The sequence below is a fragment of the Octopus sinensis genome, linkage group LG5, assembly GCF_006345805.1.
Source record: "Octopus sinensis linkage group LG5, ASM634580v1, whole genome shotgun sequence".
Classification (NCBI taxonomy): Eukaryota; Metazoa; Mollusca; class Cephalopoda; order Octopoda; family Octopodidae; genus Octopus; species Octopus sinensis.
Genome location: NC_043001.1, coordinates 127782425 through 127804392, shown reverse-complemented (window position 1 = coordinate 127804392; position 21968 = coordinate 127782425). Strand labels below are relative to the sequence as shown.

General features: G+C 37.6%; 1 protein-coding gene and 2 long non-coding RNA genes across 3 annotated transcripts in view; all 3 read left to right on the top strand.

Annotated features, from left to right (window-relative positions):
- The window catches only part of LOC115211973 (transmembrane protein 115), a 32435-nt gene extending 19340 nt beyond the window's left edge, over positions 1-13095 (top strand). Inside the window, exons 2-3 of the mRNA XM_029780746.2 lie at positions 7976-8149; positions 11754-13095. Of these exons, the coding sequence (XP_029636606.1) occupies positions 7976-8149; positions 11754-11994 (415 nt within the window). The 3' untranslated portion in view covers positions 11995-13095. The remainder of the gene's footprint in view (positions 1-7975; positions 8150-11753) is intronic.
- A 2851-nt stretch (positions 13096-15946) lies between these two features.
- Positions 15947-18691, top strand: LOC118763436. The gene is made up of 3 exons (XR_004999198.1): positions 15947-15981; positions 17374-17571; positions 17970-18691. It is a non-coding gene; the product is annotated as an uncharacterized LOC118763436 (long non-coding RNA).
- A 73-nt stretch (positions 18692-18764) lies between these two features.
- On the top strand, positions 18765-21307 carry LOC115212307. The gene is made up of 2 exons (XR_003881706.2): positions 18765-19357; positions 19609-21307. It is a non-coding gene; the product is annotated as an uncharacterized LOC115212307 (long non-coding RNA).
- Positions 21308-21968: the final 661 nt, after the last annotated feature.

Genomic DNA, 21968 nt, shown 5'->3' with positions numbered 1-21968 from the left:
TAGTTAAGATATAGTTCCCCCACTCTTTGTTAATATTTTATTAAATTACTTGGGTTTCTTTGTAAAGCATATTTATTTCTGAAACCTACTTTGATAGAATTCTGTTGTTAAAGCATTTCAAAGAGAGAGAGTACTGGAATCAGATGTTGCTATCTCCAAGCAGACATGCAGCATAAGATATTTAGAGTAGGTGGAGGATATGGGAGTTAATGACATTCAGGAACATGTTTTCTTTTCTCATAATGCACTGTGATGTAAGTGAAGTGACAAAGCTGCAACCTCAAATCAGAACGGGGGCTGCTGACTAAAACTGTTCAGAGCGTAAGTTTTAATTCTTTACCCCCAAAGAGACCCATATTGGGACTATTTCCTAGCTGCAGTGGCATGTCATTATGTGGAGAATGGAGGATGAGAAATAAATGACTTTCCCTTTCTGCACCAAGTAGGTTGCCAGTTGTTGATCATTTTGTTTTAGGGAACCAGCTTGAGGAGGCTCGTGTTGTTTTGTTATGAACAGACTCAGCATAATATAGATAGATAGATAGATAAACAGACAGACAGACATATATATATATATATATATATATATATATAATATATATATATATATATATTTATATATATATATATATAATATACAAATTGAGATAGGGGTTGTAAATGCAACCCTCCATGGGATAATATATATCCAATACATTGATATTTGATTTAGATGTATTTCTCCATTTTCTTATCTTGTATATATATATATAATATATACACACACATGAGGAGGTGCAATGGCCCAGTGGTTAGGGCAGCGGACTCGCAGTCGTAGGATCGCGGTTTCGATTCCTAGACTGGGTGTTGTGAGTGTTTATTGAGCGTAAACACCTAAAACTCCACGAGGCTCTGGTAGGGGAGGGTGGCGATCCCTGCTGTACTCTTTCGCCACAACTTTCTCTCACTTTTTCTGTTTCTGTTGGCCTGCTTGCTTAGCCAGCGGGATGGCGTCATTTGAAGGCTAAAACAATGCAAAGCGCATTGTGACCAGCGATGTGTAACAACATCTGATAGCCTGGTCAGTCACGGTGATCACGGTGATCTATACACATACACACACACACATGTGTATATATATATATATATATATATATATATATTATATATATATATATAGTAGAAATAGAGGTAGCGTGTGATCTTCAGGATGTCACCTTCAGAATTCTGTCCAGACTGGCTTTCCATTGGATCCTTTTCTGTTCGTTCTCTCTCTCAAGTTAGTTAAAGTTTGTATCAAGCGTACAGGCCATTTAAGATGGAGTTTATCTCAGTTTCACATAAAAGCCACCCATGCCAGTGACACATAACAAGCACCCACTACCCACTACACTCTTGGGGTGGTTGTGTGACAGCCATGACTAGATTCTCTTGCTTGTGTGGCATGGTACAAAGTCTTCTTGCAAGACATAGGGTCTTCCAGCAGCCACCCTCTTGACCCAGGGCAGCACTGCCTCCTCCAGACACTTGATGTAGGGAGATGAATGGAGGCATAACGTCGTCCCCACTAGTGATCACTCCAAGCGTCATGATGTTGACTGGATGTTTAATTTTTATCACTCTCGGTACATATTTTGGGGACACAGCAAGCCAACGGTTGTTCTATATGTTCACCATCTGATCCTGGCAGAAATTTTTTTCAACTGAGAAAAACCAAAGTATGTTTGGTTGGAGAGGATGCTTGAGTTTCTTCAAAAACTTCATAGTGCTGTCTTTCCTCTTGTTGTTGATGGCTTGGGATAAAAATTAGCCCTTTCACATCTTGTATGAGGAATACTGAACGTCCTCATGCACTACCTGCCTGGTAAGAAACTCAGACACTCTCATGTCCCTGGCAATAGACCTGATTGACTTGGAGGGCTCGTTGTCAAGCATGACTTGGATCTCACCAACAAATTCAGGAGTTCTTTTTATATCAGAATGATCAGAGGGCATTTTCCGAGCTGCTGTACCTTCGCAATCACCACTAGACTCATCCAACTCTTTCCGAATCCTCAACACTATCCTCAGATTGTCACCCATACACTCTGAAATGTTCATATTGGAGCTTTTGGTGCAAATGCCAAGCAGTACAGCATGTTGTTTCCAAATTTCTGGCAGAATGAATTGCATCATGGTGCTGTTTTTCTCACTGACGGTGCCCAACTGACCCTACTATACTGTGTAGTCAACAAAATCAAAAACAAACAATGCACATGTGCGAAATTAAAAATATAAAATAGCAACAATTTACCCATTGCACCCTGTATATGTGAACTACTGGCTTTATCATGCATCTGAACTTGTTTCTCTCACAAAAAAAAAATATATATATATATATATATATATATATATATATGAAATTATTTCTACCCCAACAAAAGATAAGTAATGTATCAAAATAAACTAGAGAAATTCCTGGAATATTTGACAATCAGACGTAACAGTCTTCTTAACTGATAAATTACAGAAGCCTTGTAGGTTACTAGGAGTCTCTGTTAGCAGTCATTGACAAAACACCTGTTGAAACTTGTCTAAATAGCAAACAATAAAGTGTAAACAGTTGTAATTAATAAGGGCAAACTTGCTTGGTACTTAATTCCAGTTTTTGTGACCTTGAGTGGATGAGAGGTAAATCTCTCTGACCCATCTTGCATAAAGTGCTAGTTTATCACAAGTGACTTCCCCACCTCCTAAAGCCTGTTACCCATGTTTAACATTTTAGGGAAACCACCATGCAGTAAAAGGTGTCCTGCTGCTCACAAGCACAGGAAAATGCCAAAGGTGGATTTGAACTCATGACTCATGAGTTGGGGTTTCAATATTTTCCACTTGACCATTTTGCTCCAACATATGTGACAGACATCTTAACCCTTTAGCATTTAAACTGGCCACATCCAGCCCAAATATTATACTGTTTTATGTTCAAACCAGCCAAGACAGGCCTCTCACACCTACCCTACAATGTCATTCTAAAAATAAACTATCACATCATTGAAACCTTGAAGCTACAAGGTAATGCCTGATTAATTCAAAACAATCCGAATTAAAAAAGCATTACATTTGACAGTAATCTGAATGTTAAAAGATTAAGGATATTAATATTACTTAAGTCAGGGCAAACTGAATCAAGAAAGTTTTAGCCTAGTCAAGTCCTTGATATTTCAAACTTACTGCTGAGACTGTACAAGTATGCTGTTCATGGAAATATTACCTTACTTGGAAACAGGTGAGGTTTGTTGAAAGGTAGGGTGTCTGACCAGAGAAAATCTACTTCAGCAAATGTCTTACAACCCATGCAAGTGTGGGAAAGTGGATGCTAAAACGATGTTAATAATAATAATTATAATAATCCTGTCTACTAAAGGCACAAGGCCTGAAATTTGGAGGAGGGGGATAGTTTCATCACAATGACTCCAGTACTTAACTGGTACTTAATTTATCGACCCCGAAAGGATGAAAGGCAAAATCAACCTCGGCAGAATTTGAACCCAGAATGTGAAGACGGATGAAATGCCACTAAGCACTTTACCCAGCATGGTAATGATTCTGCCAACTCACCACCTTAATGATGATGATAATAATAATAATAATAATAACAAGGAGGCGAGCTGGCAGAAACGTTAGCATGCTGGGCGAAATGCGGAGCCGTATTTCTGGGTTCAAATTCCGCCGAGGTCAACTTTGCCTTTCATACTTTCGGGGTCGATAAATTAAGTACCAGTTACGCACTGGAGTCAATGTAATTGACTTAATCCCTTTGTCTGCCCTTGTTTGTCCCCTCTGTGTTTAGCCCCTTGTGGGTAGTAAAGAAATAAATAATAATAATAATAATCCTTTCTACTATAGGCACAAGGCCTGAAATTTTGGGGGAGGGGACTAGTTGATTACATTAACCCCAGTGTTTCACTGGTATTTAATTTATCAACCCTGAAAGGAGGAAAGACAAAGTCAACCTCAGTGGAATTTGAACTCAGAATGTAGTGGCAGACAAAATTCTAGTAATAATAATTGTGTGTGTTTGTGTGAGTGAGTTTGTATTTCTCAAATGAAATATGTGTCTAGACTTCTTGACAAGTCACCTAGTGTTTGTAAACTAAATACTCATTCCAGTATAATTTTTTTCTGGTTTTCCACGTTTACATGTCTAGAATGTTTGTTGCTTGACAGTCTGGAATTACCTCACAAGGAAGCAAGTGGGGGTTGGTGTCAAGAAGGGCATCTGGCCATAGGAAACTGCCCTTGCATACTCTTATCTGACCTATGGAAGCATGAAAAAGTAAATGTTAAAATGATAAAAATGTTGATGTTACATGTATGTATTAGAGTATTTGTGTGTAAGACCTTCTTTGCCTTTCATCATTCTAAAGGTCAATAAAATAACTGCTAGTCAAATACTGGGGTTTGTATGGTCAAGTGTTCAATCATTTCAGAATTGTAGGTCTTGTATCTGGTGGTTGTATAGCAGAATTGTTAGGCTAATGGGCAAAAATGCATTATGATATTTAGTTAAAGCATTGTACATCCTGAGTTCAAATTCCACAGAGGTCAACTCTACCTTTCATTCTTCTGTGGTTGACAGAATAAAGTCAAGTATTGGGGGTGGCTTAATCAGGTGTTCCCTTCTTACAAACTCCTGACTTTATGTCTGTATTGTTATTGTTATTATTATTACTATTATTATTATTGTTTGGGCTCAATGTAATTGACTTATCCCCATTCCCAAAATTTCAGGCCTTGTACTTATAGTAAAAAGGCTTATTATTAGTGTGCTGGAGAATATGCTTAGTGGTATTTCCCCTGTTGCTACATTCTGAGTTCAAATTCTGCCGAGGTTGACTTTACCTTTCAGCCTTTCGGGGTATATAAAATTAGTACCAGTTGAACACTGGGGTCTATGTAATCAACTCATTTCCTCCCCCAAATTGCTGCCCTTTTGGCAAAATCTGAAACCATTATTATTATTAAGGTGGTGAGCTGGTAGAATCGTTACCTCACCAGACAAAATGCTTAGCAGCATTTCTTCTGACTTAACATTCTGAGCTCAAATGCCACCAAGGTTGACTTTGCCTTTCAACCTTTCAGGTGTTGATAAAATAAATACCAGTCAAGCACTGGGGTTGATGTAATCGACTATCCCTTTCCCCTAAATATGGTGGATGGAAACTAAAAGAAGCTTTTTCGCACGCCGGGCGAAATGCGTAGCCGTATTTCATCTGTCGTTACCTTCTGAGTTCAAATTCCGCCGGGGTCGACTTTGCCTTTCATCCTTTCGGGGTCGATAAATTAAGTACCAGTTACGCACTGGGGTCAATGTAATCGACTTAATCCCTTTGTCTGTCCTTGTTTGTCTGTCCTTGTTTGTCCCCTCTGTGTTTAGCCCCTTGTGGGTAGTAAAGAAATATATATTGTATGTATGCATGTATGTGTCTCCTTGTCTTGATATTGTGAAATAGATATAAATGAGGCCTGAAACATGTCAGGCCATAAGGAAATAATGCTTTGCTTGCAAATAGGTAAGGTTTGATGAGAGGAAGGGCATCTGATTGTAGGAAATCTGCCTCAATGAATTCCATCTGGCTTATGCAATCATTCATTGAGTACTGAGGTCAATTTAATTGACTCTGCTCTCCTCAAATGTTTGAAGTCTTGTACCTTTCTAAGGAATCATTTTCTTGTTTAGCTCAACTCCTACCAAGGACTGGGTTTGATGATATTATCAACTATACTCTTCCCCAAAATGTATGGCCTCGTGTATCCTATGTTAGAAATGAGTATTTTTTTTTTTTTTGAAAGCAATGTATTAATAGAAACAGTAGCTTCTGGAATAAATGCTACATGGCATTTCAAGCCCCCATTCTAAGTTCAAATCCTGTTTGAGTTGGACTTGCTTTTCATTCTTCTAGGGTCAATAAAACGAGTGTCAGTAATAGATTGAGGTCAGTTCCATAAATCATACCCTTTCCCTAAAAATCTGCACCCTTAAGCTAGAAATGCCAGAGATTAGTGGTTGCTGTTTGTCAAGCAGGATTTTCTGCAGCTTGTCTCATTAACAGAGCTACAGTCCTGAATCAAGCATTGACCAAGAAAGGGCACTTGGCATCTGCAGTGTTGGCAAGTGCTCACAGCTGTCTGGTAATATGGTCACTGGAAGTTCCACCATGGAGTTCTGTAGGAGATTAGTGTGGGGAAACTCTGAGTGTCAGGAGAGATCAATTAACTAGTCTTTTCTGGAGGACTTTCAGGCCGGGGCTTATGGATAACTCTCAGAAATCCTTGGCCTGGCAGTGCTACCAGAGAGCGCTACCAGTTTGAGACAAGCTCTACAGACACAGAAGTGCTCTCAGACAGATATGTCCAAGGTGTGCGCAGGGTAATGAAACCGTCCTGCATACACCTGTCTAGTGTTCATGCATTACTGGCTTGTGGAGCATTGTCGAACAGCTGTTATCACATGTAAGACGGATCCAGTTATCAGCCAAGTCCTTTGGCAGGGAAGGAAATGCAGTTTTCCTCTGTCTGGTGGTTATGGTGAAGGAAGTAGTGTGGTAGATGAGATTGAAAGGACTGAAGACAGATACTTTCCTCTTCGGCCAAACCCTCATCGACTTTTTCAGGTTCCACTTGAAAAATAAAGTGAGTGTAGAGAGGGAAGTTCTGCCCTCCAGTTAATTTGTTGAAAGGTGGGTGCATGTGGTAAGGGTGGCCCATGTGAGTGGGCCTACTCTGAGCTTTCATTTGTAAACTGGAGGAGTTGAGAAGGTGCATCTGGCGGTTGGGATAACCAGAATGTGTGGGGTTCCTCAGTTGTCCCTGTGAGGAATTCCCCACTTTTTGGGGATTTTATTGCTTAATTGTTAATTGTCATTGCTATTTTGTTTACTCGATTTTTGTGTTAAACCCCACATGTCTCCAGTTTTGTATTGTCCCTTTCTGATTTGTGTTTAGTCCTTGTGGCCAATAAAGAAACAATTATTATTATTATTATTGAGTAAGAAAGCAATGCATGTCATCAAAGTGACACTGGGGTACAAATATACAAAACCCAATATTCCCAGCATGACTACCCATCTGATAAAGATACACCAGGCACATGCATCACAACCATATGTGCACAACATGCTGATCTCATATCAAGATAAATAGTACATGATCTTGCAGGTGAGGCCCAGTTAGAATTTTCTTCAAGGCAAGTAGCTCATTCCACTCAAAAGGTCTCTGAATAAGGTTTGTTTAAGGATGATGAATGAAACACCCATGTTTCCAGAGGTGAATACTTCAAGCCCCAAGGAAATCCTCTCAACACATGGCTATGATGCTCCCCAACTACTCCTGCTCGTGTTCAGAGATGCACATATCGTCAGCCACTAAGAGACATGATCACCTAGTAAAGTACAAGTAACTGACAAGCAAATCTGTGATACTGTACAAAATGTTTGCTAGAGCCCATCTTTTATACCAAGACAAAACGTGCATAACACTTCCAATCAGTTATGCCCAGAAGCCACGAGAGATTGTTATTATTATTATTATTATTATTATTATTATTATTATTATGTGAGTTAGCATGCTGGACAAGAGTTCAAATTCTGCCATGGTCAGTTTTTCTTTTCATCCTTTTGGAGGTCAGTGAAATAAGTACAAATTGAGCATTAGGTTTGATGTAATCAACCTTCCAGTTCCATCAATATTTCAGACCTTGTGCTTACAGTATTGTTATTATTATTATTACTATTATTATTATGACAAGTACAATAATGAATTCGAGGTTCCTTGTTATTTTTGATGACCTGATTTTAATTCCCAGTTACGGCCATTTCACTCCACTTCATTAAGTGTCTTCATTAAGTGTCCTTGGGAAAGGCATCATTGTTACAGTATTTTGCAATAAAAATCTGTGTGAGATCTTTGTATTTTATACATTGTTCTTTTTTTTATTCATTTATTTATTCCGTAGCTTTTTCCCAAGCCGGTTACAACCAGTTGTGGGCATATTGGCAAATACTATATTCAGCACGTTGGTAAAGATGAGGATTTGTAAGAAACCCCAACGGAAGTATGATGTCAGTTCACCAACAACCATCACAGTCACATTACCTGGCACAGACCCTCAGGATGCAGAACGCAGACGGTAAGTTTTAATTGCTTTTTAATTTAATTTTTTATTTTTTACTTCATTTTTTTTTCTTAATGTATTTTAAATCATTTATACTTACTTTAATTTTCAATATTCATTCTTTAAGGAAAATACTTTTTGAAATAAAATATCTTCCTTAGTAAATAATATATTGGGTATTTTCCTTTAGGATTCTCATTAATTCATCATGTTTTCTACTACTCATAATCTAGATTTTAAATTAATACTGACCAAAATAACAAATAGAATATTTGGGCTGGATATAACTGGTTGAAATGCTAAAGTATTAAATAAAAGAAATTCATCAAAGCACATCTAAAGTTAAGCACAATTATGAAATTATCAATTGATAACAAAAGATTAATTACTGCTTAAAAGAAATAAAACTTAAAAATCAATTGAAAACCATCAAAGATTCTTCACAATCACCATTGTCTCCAAAGTCCTCCCAGTCTTGCTGTTCTAATTTCCATTAACACCTCATGTTGTTGGTTCTTTCTTTGATCTATCTTCTTCATCATCTTGTTCAACAGTCCTCAAATGGTGATCTTTAGTCCCATTTATGTTATTTGATATTCTTGTCTTTAAAAACGTTGTCATTGCCCATCCCAATTGAAATATCCCCTTTTTTTATCCATGATTTTACAAGAGACAAGTTTGATTTGTTCAGCACCACATTGGAATGTTGCAGCAGAAGTGAGTGGTCGCATGGTATCACAGTTTGAGTTGTATTCAGCAGCTTGTTCTACTCTTTCTGCCTTGTGGTATGGTATGGTCATATGTTGCGTATGGATGAGGACAGCTGTGTGAAAATGTGTCACACCCTAACAGTGGAGGGAACCTGTGAAAGAGGCAGATCCAGGAAAACCTGGTATGAGGTGGTGAAGCAGAACCTTCGAATGTTAGGCCTCATGGAGGCAATGACAAGTAACCGAGACCTTTGGAGATATTCTGTGCTTGAGAAATCCCGACATGCCAAGTGAAACTGTAACTGTGGCCTATGCCAGTGCTGCATAACTAGCCCATTTAAGAGTACCCTTCAATCATTGGGCAATAAACTGTGCTTAAGAAGACCTGTAAGTCAAGTGAAGTCATTGTCGTGGCTGATGCCAGTACCGCCTGATTGGCTCTCGTGCCAGTGGCATGTAACAAGCACCATTTGAGTGTGGTTGATGCCAGTCCCACCGGACTGACTCCAGTGCTGGTTCCCCCTTAAAATGCATCATACGAACATGGTTGATGCCAGTGCCACCTGACTGGTCCCTTGCCTGTAGCACATAAAAAGCACCATTCAAGCATGGTCGTTGCCAGTGCCACCTGACTGGCTCCTGTGCTAGTGGCATGTAAAAACCGCCATTTGAGCGTGGTCAATGCCAGTGCTGCCTGACTGGCCCTCATGCTGGTGGCACATAAAAAGCACCTACTACACTCTTGGAGTGGTTGGTGTTAGGAAGGACATCCATCTGTAAAAACCTTGTCAGATCAGATTGGAGCCTGGTGTAGGCTTCTGGCTTGCCAGTCCTCAGTCAAACCCTCCAACCTATGCCAGCATGGAAAGCAGATGTTAAATGTTGATGATGATGTGCATAGAACTAATACCATACTAGGAGGGCCCATGGTTTCTTATCCAACTCTTGTATAGCCACAATTTTTAATGTCATCATCGTTTTTTGTCCGTTACATCCTTGGGATAACAGTGAACCAAAATTCTATATGGCAGTTTCTCTCTCTCTCTCTCTCTCTCTCTCTCTCTCTCTCTCTCTTTGGTTATCCTTTTCTCTTAAATATCACCATTGACTTAAGCTTAGTTCCATCTGCCATACACACAAATGCCTGGATGCCCTTCCTAACACCAACCACCCTGTAGAGTAGACTGAGTGCTTCTTATATGGCACCAGCATAGGCAAGGTCAGTTTTGGCATGGTGTTTACAGCTGGATGCCCTTCCAAATGTCAACCACTTCACTGTTTGGACTGGATGCTTTTTATGGGGCACTAGTGCTGGCAGGGTCACCAAGTAACTTGCAAGACAAAGAATTTCGAGAGAGAAGGGGGAATTGGAGGAGGTGATCTTATGCTAAATGAGGAAATATTACAGTGTGACAGAGAGACAGAGGCAGAAACAGGTGTCCTGTTATAGAGGAGGTGCATGGTTACCCAGCCAAGAGAGAGACAGGAAAACAGAGGGAAAACGAAAGAGAGGAAGAGGGAGACAGAGGTAACAAGAAAGAGGACAGAAACAGGTGTGCTGCTATAAAAGAGAGATTTGGTTACCTAGCCAGAGGGAAGAGTGAGAGGAGGAGAGAGGGAGTGATCAAGAATGAGGGCAGAAACAGCCAGAGGGAAGAGTAAGGCAAAGAGAGAGAGAGAGAGAGAGGGAGAGAGAGAAAGAGTGTGAGAGAGAGAGAGAGAGATGGTGGGAGTCAGCAAGAGTTCAAGAGAGAGCAGGAGAAAGATGATGGTGAGGTGCCAGTGTATACTCAGAAGGAATGGGGCCCAGAGCATTGATGGGATGGTAGAGGAGGATGAAATACTGTAACTGAATAACATTAAAAGAAGTTAAAAGAAGATAAAGGTAATTAAGAACAGGTAAAAAAAAATAGTCTTTGAAAAGAAACAGTGAAAAATCTTAACACACAATAAAGTGTGTCCTTTCATGTTCTGTTGTCCTCTCAAGAATAGCTTTTCCTCCTTTGATGTCAACAGCACAGTTTCCTGGGAGATGAAAAACAGGTTTCATCCATATCATCAAGTTAAAAATCATGTTACTTTCTTTACTTCAAAAGAACGTGGGAAACAAATTTATTTTATTTTCTAAATGAGTTTCTGGGGTGCCTTGCTTTTCAGACATAGACTGTGCTCATTTCTTATTATAAAATCTTTAAATGCGTAACCGTATTTCGTCTGCCGTTACGTTCTGAGTTCAAATTCCGCCAAGGTTGACTTTGCCTTTCATCCTTTCGGGGTCGATAAATTAAGTACCAGTTACGCACTGGGGTCGATGTAATCGACTTAATCCCTTTGTCTGTCCTTGTTTGTCCCCTCTATGTTTAGCCCCTTGTGGGCAGTAAAGAAATATATTATAAAATCTTTGGTATTTCCAGTAAGATTTCTTTGTTAGAATTTAATTAAATTTATTTTTCTCCCACTCCTTATTTTGTGGCTATGGACCTATGTTAGAAACCATTGTTATTCTTTTATTCTTTTTTCAGCCATTTTATTGTGGCCATGTTGGAGCACTGCCTTGAAGGATTTTAGTTGAACAAATCGACCCCAGGACTTGACCTTTAAGTCTAGTATTTATTCTGTCAGTCTCTTTTGCTGAACTGCTAGTGTTACAGGGGCAAACAGACACAAATATATATGACAGGCTTCTTTCAGTTTTCATTTACTAAATCAACTCATAAAGCCTTGGTTAGCCCGAGGCAATAGTAGAAGACACTTACCCAAGGTGCCACAGAGTGGAACTGAACTCGGAACCATGTGGTTGGGAAGCAAGCTTCTTACCACACAGCCACACTTACATTTTTTTGTTGTTGATATACTGATTGTTTTATTTTGTCTTAATTCTTTTCTTTTTCTTCTTTTGCAATCCTCAGACAATTGGCTCTAAAAGCATTGAACGAGAGACTTAGTAAAGTTGACCAACAACCCAAATGGCCATCCCTTGTTGAAGAAGGAGACCTTCCCAAATCTTCTTTAACTAGTCACTTACCAACAAAAGAAGAAACAAAACCAGATGCAGGGGCAGCAAAAGAAAAATCACAGTTCGTTCCAACAAAGCTACCTGTGCCAGACTTCAAAGAAAACATGAAGAATTCAACTGATTCTTTGTCATAGTTTTTCTTTCTTTCAGTCTTTCTTTTTTTAATTTATTATTATTATTATTATTATTATTATTATTATTATTATTATTATTATTATTATTATTATCATCTCTATTATTTTAATTGTTATGATGTGAAATACGATTTCAATCTTTCATTTGCACAAATCATAATTAATGAAATGAAATGAATGACAAAAAGAATGTGAAATGAAAGATGCCAAAAGACAAAGGAACAAAATAACGCTGACATTTTGTATATATTATTATCATTATTATTATCTTTATTTTTATTATTTTTATTATTACTGTTGTTCTAATTATTTATTTTTTGTTTTTTTTTTTTGTTTATTGCTTTGAAAATAAAAAAAAACACACATACAAAAAAAAAAAAAGAGGTATCTTTTCCTCCGGAACAGAGCTATAAATAATAACTTACTGGACGCATGGGTTTTTTTTTTTTTGTCTGTTTTTGGAAACCCTAAGTTTTTCCTTTGGCATCTTTATTACAAGAAGATGCAAAGTTTCTCTCCCCCCAATGCCATCCAAAATATATATATATAATGAAAAATAAACAATAATAAAGAAAATAAAAATACAAAAAAAATAATAATAATAACTAATCCTTCAGTGACATAAAGTCCAGTTGAAAATGAAATTGAGATACACACAGACTCAGATGCACACGTACACATGCATGTGTAAAACAAAACAAAAAAAAAAAAAGAGGTATCTTTTCCTCCGGAACAGAGCTATAAATAATAACTTACTGGACGCATGGGTTTTTTTTTTTTTGTCTGTTTTTGGAAACCCTAAGTTTTTCCTTTGGCATCTTATTACAAGAAGATGCAAAGTTTCTCTCCCCCCAATGCCATCCAAAATATATATATATAATGAAAAATAAACAATAATAAAGAAAATAAAAATACAAAAAAAATAATAATAATAACTAATCCTTCAGTGACATAAAGTCCAGTTGAAAATGAAATTGAGATACACACAGACTCAGATGCACACGTACACATGCATGTGTAAAACAAAACAAAAAAAAAAAAAAAAGCCAAAAATGCAAAAAAAGACATTGTTGCAAGAGATGATAAAAAGAAAAAAAGAAGTGGACAAGCTGGAAAGATAATAAACTAAAGTGATTTGTTAGTTTTTATGTAAGAACTATTTACTTAAGTGGTTTTTCATTTTTTTTAATCCCCCACTCCCTCCTTCCTTCCTTCTATGCTTTCTTTGGTTTATCATTAGCACCACCACCACCACCACCACCACCACCACCACCACCATCATCATCGTCGTCATCATCATCATCATCATCATCATTATTCATAATCATTATTATTAAGGTGGTGAGCAGAATTGTTGGCACACTGGGCAAAGTGTTTTTGCAGCATTTTTGTTTGTCCTTATGTTTTGAGTTCAAATTCCACTGAGGTCGACTCTGCCTTTCATCCTTTCAGGGTCGATAAAATAAGTACCAGTTGAACACTGGGGTCGATGTAATCAACTTACCCTCTCCCTGGAACTTGCTGGCGTTGTGCCAAAATTTAACTCTTGCTGTTATTATTGCTGTTATTATCATAATTAACATCACAGGGCAGGCTGGGATCATAGAGTTCTTAAATCGTTAGAGTGTCAGGCAAAATAACATGTGGTATTTGTCCTGGCTCTTTACATTTTGAGTTCAAATTCCATTGAGGTCGACATTGCTTTTCATCCTTTTCAGGTTAGTGAAATGAGTACCAGTATAGCACTGAGGTTGATATAATCAACTAGTCCACTCCCACAAAATTTCTGTTAATAGAAAGGATTATCATTATTATTATTGTTATTATTATTAGTAGTTGTAAGGTGGCAAGCTGGCAGAACTGTTGGCACACCAGGCAAAATGCTTAGCAGTATTTCGCCTGTCTATGTTCTGAGTTCAAATTCCTCCGGGGTCAGCTTTGCCTTTCATCCTTTTGGGGTCGATAAATTAAGTACCAACTAAACACTAGGGTTGATGTAATCAACTTATTTGCTCCCCACAAAATTTCAGGCCTTGTGCCTATAGTAGAAAGGATTATTATTAAGGTGGTGAGCTGGCAGAATCATTAAACATGCCAGGCAAAATGCTTACCAACATTTCATCTGTCTTTACAATCTGAGTTCAAAATCTGCTGAGGCCGACTTTGCCGTTCATCCTTTCAGGGTCAATAAATTAAGTACCAGGGAAACACTGGTGTCGATGTAATCAACTAGTCCCCTCTGCCAAAATTTCAGGCCTTGTGCCTTTAGTAGAAAGGATTATTATTATTATTATTATTATTATTATTGAAGACATGACACAGTATCCAACATTGTGATGTAGATTGAAAATATGTGCACCAGGGATTTGTACTGTCCGTCAAGTCACAACAAGGACCCCAGATGGACAGTACTTTATGCAGTATGTGTGAAGTGCAAAGTAAAGCCAATTTTGCAATACACGAAGATTGTGGGGTATTATTATTATTATTATTATTATTATTATTGAAGCAATGAGCTGGCAGACTCATTAGCATATCGTGCTAAATGCTTAGCGATATTTTGCCCGTCGCTTTGTTCTGAGTTTAAATTCCACAAAGGTCAGCTTTGCCTTTCATCTTTTTCGGGGTCGATAAATTAAGTACCAGTAAAACACTGGGGTTAATGTAATTGAAACATCCCCTCCCCAAAAATAGCTGTCCTTGTGGCAAATTTTGAAACCATTATTATTATTATTATTATTATTATTATTATTATTATTATTGCTGTTATTATAATTAACATCATAGGGCATGTTGGGTTGGTAGAAGTGTCGGGCAAAAAACCTTGCAGTATTTGTTTTGTTCTGGCTCTTTATGTTTCAAATTCAAATTTTGATGGGGTTGACATTGTCTTTCATCCTTTCGGGGTCAATAAAATAAGTATCAGTTGAACATTAGGGTTGATGTAATTAACTTATCCCTTCCCCTGAAATTGCTGGCCTTGTGCCAAAATTGAAACTCATCACCATTATTATTATTATTATTATTATTATTATTATTATTATTATTATTATTATCTTGGCAGTAAGCTGTCAGAATCGTTAGCTTGCCAAGCAAGATGCTTAGTGACATTTTGTCTGTCTTTATGCTTTGAGTTCAAATTCTGCTGGGGTTGATTTTTGCCTTCCATCCTTTTGGGGTTGATAAAATAAGTACCAGTTGAACACTGGGATCGGTGTGATTAACTTATCCCCTTCCCCAAAATGGCTGACCTTGTGCCAAAAATTGAAATCATCATCGTTATTATTATTATTAATATAAAGTTTGCTGGGTAGGTAGAATTATTAAAGCATCAGCCTTTTAACATTTAGTTAATGTTCTTTATGATTTGAGTTAAAATCCTGCTAGCATCAATTTGTCTTTCGGCCCTTTTGTGCAATGACAAAGTATCGGTCATTTACTGGGGTTAATAGTATTGACTAACTTCCTTCCTTGAAAATTGCTGGCTGTATGTCTAAATTAAAAGCATTTTTGGTGGCTGGAGTGGTTATCTTTTAAGCAAGAGAGGCAGAGGAGAAAAGTGTCCTCAAAACAGAATGGACTCCATCTCTGTATCCAGGATGCCAAGCTAGTGGTATTAAATCATTTGATAGACTAAATCTATCTTGCATGGGTGCAAGATAAGTTTACCATCCAAGGGCAGTGGAATGACAGAAACATTAGACCTTTCAAAAAATATTTTGCAATATTTCTTCTGGCTCTAAGGCAGTAAGTTGGCATCCTTACGTTCTGAGTTCAAATTTCACCAAGGTTGACTTTGCCTTTCATCCTTTCAGAGTCAATAAAATAAGTACCTGGGATTGATGTAATTGACTTTCTTCCTCCCCAGAAATTGCTGACCTTGTGTCAAAATTTGAAACCAATATTTCTTTTGGCTCTTTATGTTTTGAGTTGAAATCCTGCTGAGGTTAACTTTGCTTTTCATCCTTTTGGAGTCAATAAAATAACGTATCAGTCAATTACTAACCAAAGTAGTCAACTAACCACCTTTCCACAAAATGACTAACCTTATGATTAAATTAACAATAATAATAATAATTATTATTATTTATTATCAATTAAAATGGCAGAATCGTTAGCATGCCTGGCAGAATGTTTAGCAGGATTTCATCTATCTTTTTGATCTGAGTTCAAATTCTGCCAAGGTCGACTTTGCCTTTCATCCTTTCAGGGTTGATAAATTAAGTACCAGTGAAACACTGGGGTTGCTGTAATTGACTAGTCCCCTCCTCACAAATTTGAAGCCTTGTGCCTCCAGTAGAAAGGGTTATTATTAAGGCCGGGCAAGCTGGCAGAATTGTTAGCATATTGGGCAAAATGCTCAGCAGCATTTTGTCTGTCCTTATGGTCTAAGTTCAAATTCTGCTGAGATTGACTTTGCCTTTTATCCTTGAGGGGTTGATGTGATCAACTAGTCCCCTCCCTCAAAATTTCAGACCATGCACCTTTAGTAGAAAGAATTATTATTATTATCATCAACATTATTATCATCGACATGCTGGGTTGACAGAGTTGTTAGGGCATTGGGCAAATTCCACTGAGATCAACTTGGCTTTTCATCTCTTTGGAGTTGATAAAATAAAGTACCAGTCAAATGCTGGGGTTGATGTAATCAAACAACCTTCCCATCAAAATTGCTAACCTTGTACCTAAGCCTAAATTAAAAGCCATTGTTGTTGTTATCATTATGGTGGATGGCAGAATTTGTAGTGAAGTAGATGGAATGTGACTCAGGATTTAGTTAACACTCCTTTATGTTCTGAACATAAATCCTAGTTGACTCTGACTTTGATACCTTTGGGGATCAATAAAAAAAGTACCAGTCAAGTACTAGGGTTGGTTTTATTGACTGTGCCCATCTCACATATTAGTAGCCTTATTCCTATGGTAGAAATTATCATTGTTATTACTAGTAATATTACTGATTTATAAGGCAGTGAGTTAGTAGAATGCTTAGTGGCATTTCATCTGTCATTATGTTCTGAGTTCAAATTCTGCTGCGATTGACTTTGCCTTTCATCTTTTGGGGTTGATAAAATGAGTACCAGTTGAACACTGGGGTTTGATGTAATCAACTTATCCCATCCCCGGAACTTACTGGCCTTGTGTTGAAATTTGAAACCAATTTTACTGATTTATTGTTCAACTAGACACAGATAAAAATTTTCAGTTTATTTCTCATTTTTGTTTTGTTGACCCTGGAAGGTTGAAATGCAAAATAACCCCCCATCAAGATTTGGATGAACTCAAAATGTAAAAGAGATCTAACTAAATACTACAAGGTAATTTAGTGCAGTAGTACTTACTATTATTGTTTTGGTTATTACAACAATTTAAAAGTATCAGTAATATTCTGGAGGTGAGTGATATGTCTATACTCCTCCACTACAAAATTTTTCATATAATATTCAAAGGAAATTATTAAAACTATGAATATTATTGTGAGAATAATGTAATGGAAATGGTTAGGAGTCCATGCCTGATGGTGTCTGCCGTTCTCGTACATCTTGTTATATTTTGAGTTCAAATCACGCTGCAGTTGACTTTGTGGATGGAAGCACTCCGTCGGTTACGACGATGAGGGTTCCGGTTGATCCGATCAACGGAACAGCCTGCTCGTGAAATTAACGTGTAAGTGGCTGAGCACTCCACAGACACGTGTACCCTTAACGTAGTTCTCGGGGATATTCAGCGTGACACAGAGAGTGACAAGGCCGGCCCTTTGAAATACAGGTACAACAGAAACAGGAAGTAAGAATGAGAGAAAGTTGTGGTGAAAGAGTACAGCAGGGATCACCACCATCCCCTGCCGGAGCCTCGTGGAGCTTTAGGTGTTTTTGCTCAATAAACACTCACAACGCCCGGTCTGGGAATCGAAACCGCGATCCTACGACAGCGAGTCCGCTGCCCTAACCACTGGGCCATTGCGCCTCCAGTTGACTTTGTATTTTGATGGTCTAGCCTCTGTTGTGTAAATACATATCAGTCAACTACTTGACTGAGTATTAGTCCTCTCCCAAAATTTGTTGACTTGTGTGTATGATGCACACTATTGTTACTATGGGATTGATTCAAGGTGGCGAGCTGACAAAATTCTTAGAATATCAGAAGAAATACGTTTGGATATTTCTTTTGGCTCTTTACATTTCTTGTTTCAAATCCTGCTATGGTCAACTTTGTCTTTCATCCTTGAGCTGACAAAATCATTGGAACATTGGGAAAATGTTTTGCACTATTTTTTCCAGCTCTTTTCATTCTGGTTCAAATGCAGCTGAAATCTTCTTTGATGTTTATCCCTCTGGGATCAATGAAATAAAGTGCTAGTTAAGTACTGGGGTTGATGATATTGACTAACCCACTCCCCTCAAAATTGCTGACCTTGTACCTAAACTAGAAATTAGCACCTTTATTATTATTATTATTATTATTAAGGCAGTGAGCTGGCAGGATCATTACCATGCTGAGAAAACTCTAAGTGGAATTTCTTCTGACTTTGAAGTTCAAATGTTGCCAGGCCTGACTTAACCTTTCACCCGTTTGGAGTTGATAAAATAAGTATTAGTTGAATACTGGGATTGTTGTAATCGACTAGCCTCCTCTCCTAAACTTGCTGGCCATGTGCCAAAATTTGAAATAATAATAATAATATTAATCATCATCATTATTATGTTGTTGTTGCTGATTAAGGCAGTGCGTTGGCAGAATCATTAGCACACCGGGCAAAATGTTTAGCAACATTTTGTCCGTCTTTACATTCTGAGCTCAAATTCTGCCAAGCTCAACTTTACCTTTCATTTCTTTGGTGACTGATAAAATAAGCAACACTCATGTACTAGGGTCAGTGTAATCAACTCATTTTCTCCCTCCCTTCAAAAACAGCTGGCCTTGTGCCAAAATTTGAAGCCATCATTATTATCATTGTGTTGGTGAAATTCCAGTGTATGAGTGAATATAGTTATGTTCTTTTACATTTTTTTTTTATTACAACCCCTGCCAGAGCCGACTTTTGCCTTTCACTGTTCTCAGTTGATAAAAGCAATACCAGCCAAGTACTGGGGGCCATTTAAACTGACTACTGACCTATCCCCTTCAATTTCTGGTTTTGTGCCAATGATAATAGCATAATTACTAGCATAGTTAAAAAAAACAAGCCTTGCAGTATTTGTTCTGGCTCTATGATTTAAATCCAGATCCTACCAAGGTCAGCTTTGCCTTTCATTCATACAGGATCGATAAAATAAAGTGCCAGTCAAGTACTGGCAGCAATATCTCAACTTCCTACCCTCAAAAGTGCTGGCCTTGTGCAGGCTTTATTAGGGTAGTGGTTGATTGGCAAATCAAAAGGCGGCGAGCTAGCAGAAGCGTCAGCACACCAGGCAAAATGATTTACGGTACTTCGTCTGCCGTTACGTTGTGAGTTCAAATTCCGCCGAGGTCGACTTTGCCTTTCATCCTTTCGGGGTCGATAAATTAAGTACCAGTTACGCACTGGGGTCAATGTAATCGACATAATACTTATGTCTGTCCTTGTTTGTCCCCTCTATGTTTAGCCCCTTGTGGGTAGTAAAGAAATAGGTTGATTGGCAAATCATTACAATATTGGGCAAAATGTCTTGCAGTGTTTGTTTTGGCTCTTTATGTTCTGAGTTCAAATCCTATCAAAGTCAACTTTGCCTTTCATCTTTCTGAAGTCAATGAAATAAAAATACCAACCATTTACTTGGGGTCAATTTAATTGACTAACCTACTTCCTCAAAATTTCTGTATTTATGTTAGAAATGATTGTTATGATTCCGGTGAATTATCAGAAACAGTTGTGTCTCACTCTAAATACCTTGATGTATTTAGTTACAGTTCTAAATGTTTTCAATTAAAATTAGGGGGCCAAATGTAATGATGTGTAGAAGGGTGGAAGGTTGATAAAATAAGAAACAGGTATTTACTGGCATTGATTCAATTGATTACACCCTCTTTTCTTTTAGTTTTGTGAATCAGCAAAATAAATACCAGTAACAGTTTGTGATCAACTCAAGTAGCCATTAATTCTATCCTACAAAAACTGGTTTTGTACCTAAAAGAAATCTATTAAGGGTAATGGATTGGCAAAGTCATTAGCACATCAGACAAAATGTTTAGTGGCATTTCTTCTAGCTTTATTTTCTGAGTTCTAATGCCACTAAAGTTGACTTTACCTTTCATTTTTTCAGGGTCAATAAAATAAAGTACCAGTCAAGTACTGGGGGTGGATGTAATCGACTAATCCCTTCCCCCAAAATTTTAGGCCTTGTGCATATAGTAGAAAGGATTATTATTATTGTGTTCAATACATTGAGATCATTTTAGCCCCATCATCTATCAGGGTTCAGTAAAAAAATTATGTGATATATAGTAGGCGAAGGTCAGTTGCCTTTTTGTTGATTGACAACACAACCACAACTTTCCTCTGAAAATTACTAATTTGTGCCAATGTAAGAAACATTCATTATTATTTGAGCAAACTTGTTAGAGTGTTAAGAAAATGCTCCATGGCATTTTTTCTAGCTGGCATTCTGGGTTCAAATCCTGTCAATGTCAACTTTGCCTTTCATCCTTTTAGAAGTCAAAAAGTGAAGTACCAGTCAAGAAATGGGGTTAATATAATCAAAATTGCTGGCCTTGTACCTAAATTAGAAACAATTTTTATTATCTTAATTCTATTTGTGATGGTGAACATGATCAATAATTTACTATTTCTACTCTCGAATAATTCTTACATTAATGGCTAATTAAACAAATTACATCCTCATTATTGTGGTCAGTGGCAGAGTGCCAAGTAATCCAAGTCTTCGACTTGATTTCAATTCTGTTATAGGACCATTTCTCTTTGCTCACTAGCATTTTTGTGAAAACCATTTACAGCACATTATCACAGTTCTCCTCTAATAATTCTGAGGCTTCACACACATTTGGAAAATAATCATCATCATTTATTGTTGAGCTGGCAGAGATGGTACAGTGCCGGACCAAATGCCCTGTGGTATTTAGTTATGTTCCTTCATGTTTTGAATTCAAATCCTGCTGGGTTTGACATCGCTTTTCATCCTTCTGGACTCAATAAAAATGGGTACCAGCTTTGTACAGGGGTTCAATTCAATTGACTATTGTACTCCTACAATTTGTGGCCTTGTGCCAATGTATGAAATCATTATTATTATTGAAAAAAAAAAAGTTAAATCTTTAATTCTGTATCATAAACATGTATAAATTGGTGTATATAAATAAGCTAGTTCATAGCTCTCTTTCTCACTCTCTTGTATGCATGTATGTGTTTGTGTGTATGTATAAATTGTACATTTATGTATATATTATTGCGTGTCTTTATGTATATAATGTGCATAGATGCATGCATTTATAGTGTAAATGGTGATGGAGAGCCATGGTGATATTCCAAGTTACAAATGATGTTAAGCAATATTCTGTACTGGCACCCATTCTCTTCAGCTTGTTTTCAGCCATAATAACTGGTGTATTTTGGTCGGGGAAGTTTGTTTTACCATACACTATTGTACTGATGGCTCTTTAACCTGAGAAGGCTCAAGGCGGAAACCAAGATGAAGGAGGACTCTATGTGAGTTGTTTGTAGGCAACTGCTGTCAATGGAAGCTCAGTGTTTGAAAGTTGGAAATACAAAAAATGTTTCTTCTCTGTTTGTGGTGACTTTGTCCTTCAACCATCAGCACAGAAAACCCCCAAAGTCATGTACCAGGCTGTTCCTCACAAATAGTACATAGTGCCTGCAATCTTAGTCAAAGATAAGACCATTGACAGATTTACATTCCTTGGTTGCATTCTCTTAAGAGTCCTCTGCATTGATGATAAAATTAACAGCAGAATTTCCAAGGCCAGCATCACCTTTGTAAGATTATCTGAGTGAGGAAAAGTCCCAGCTTCCAAAC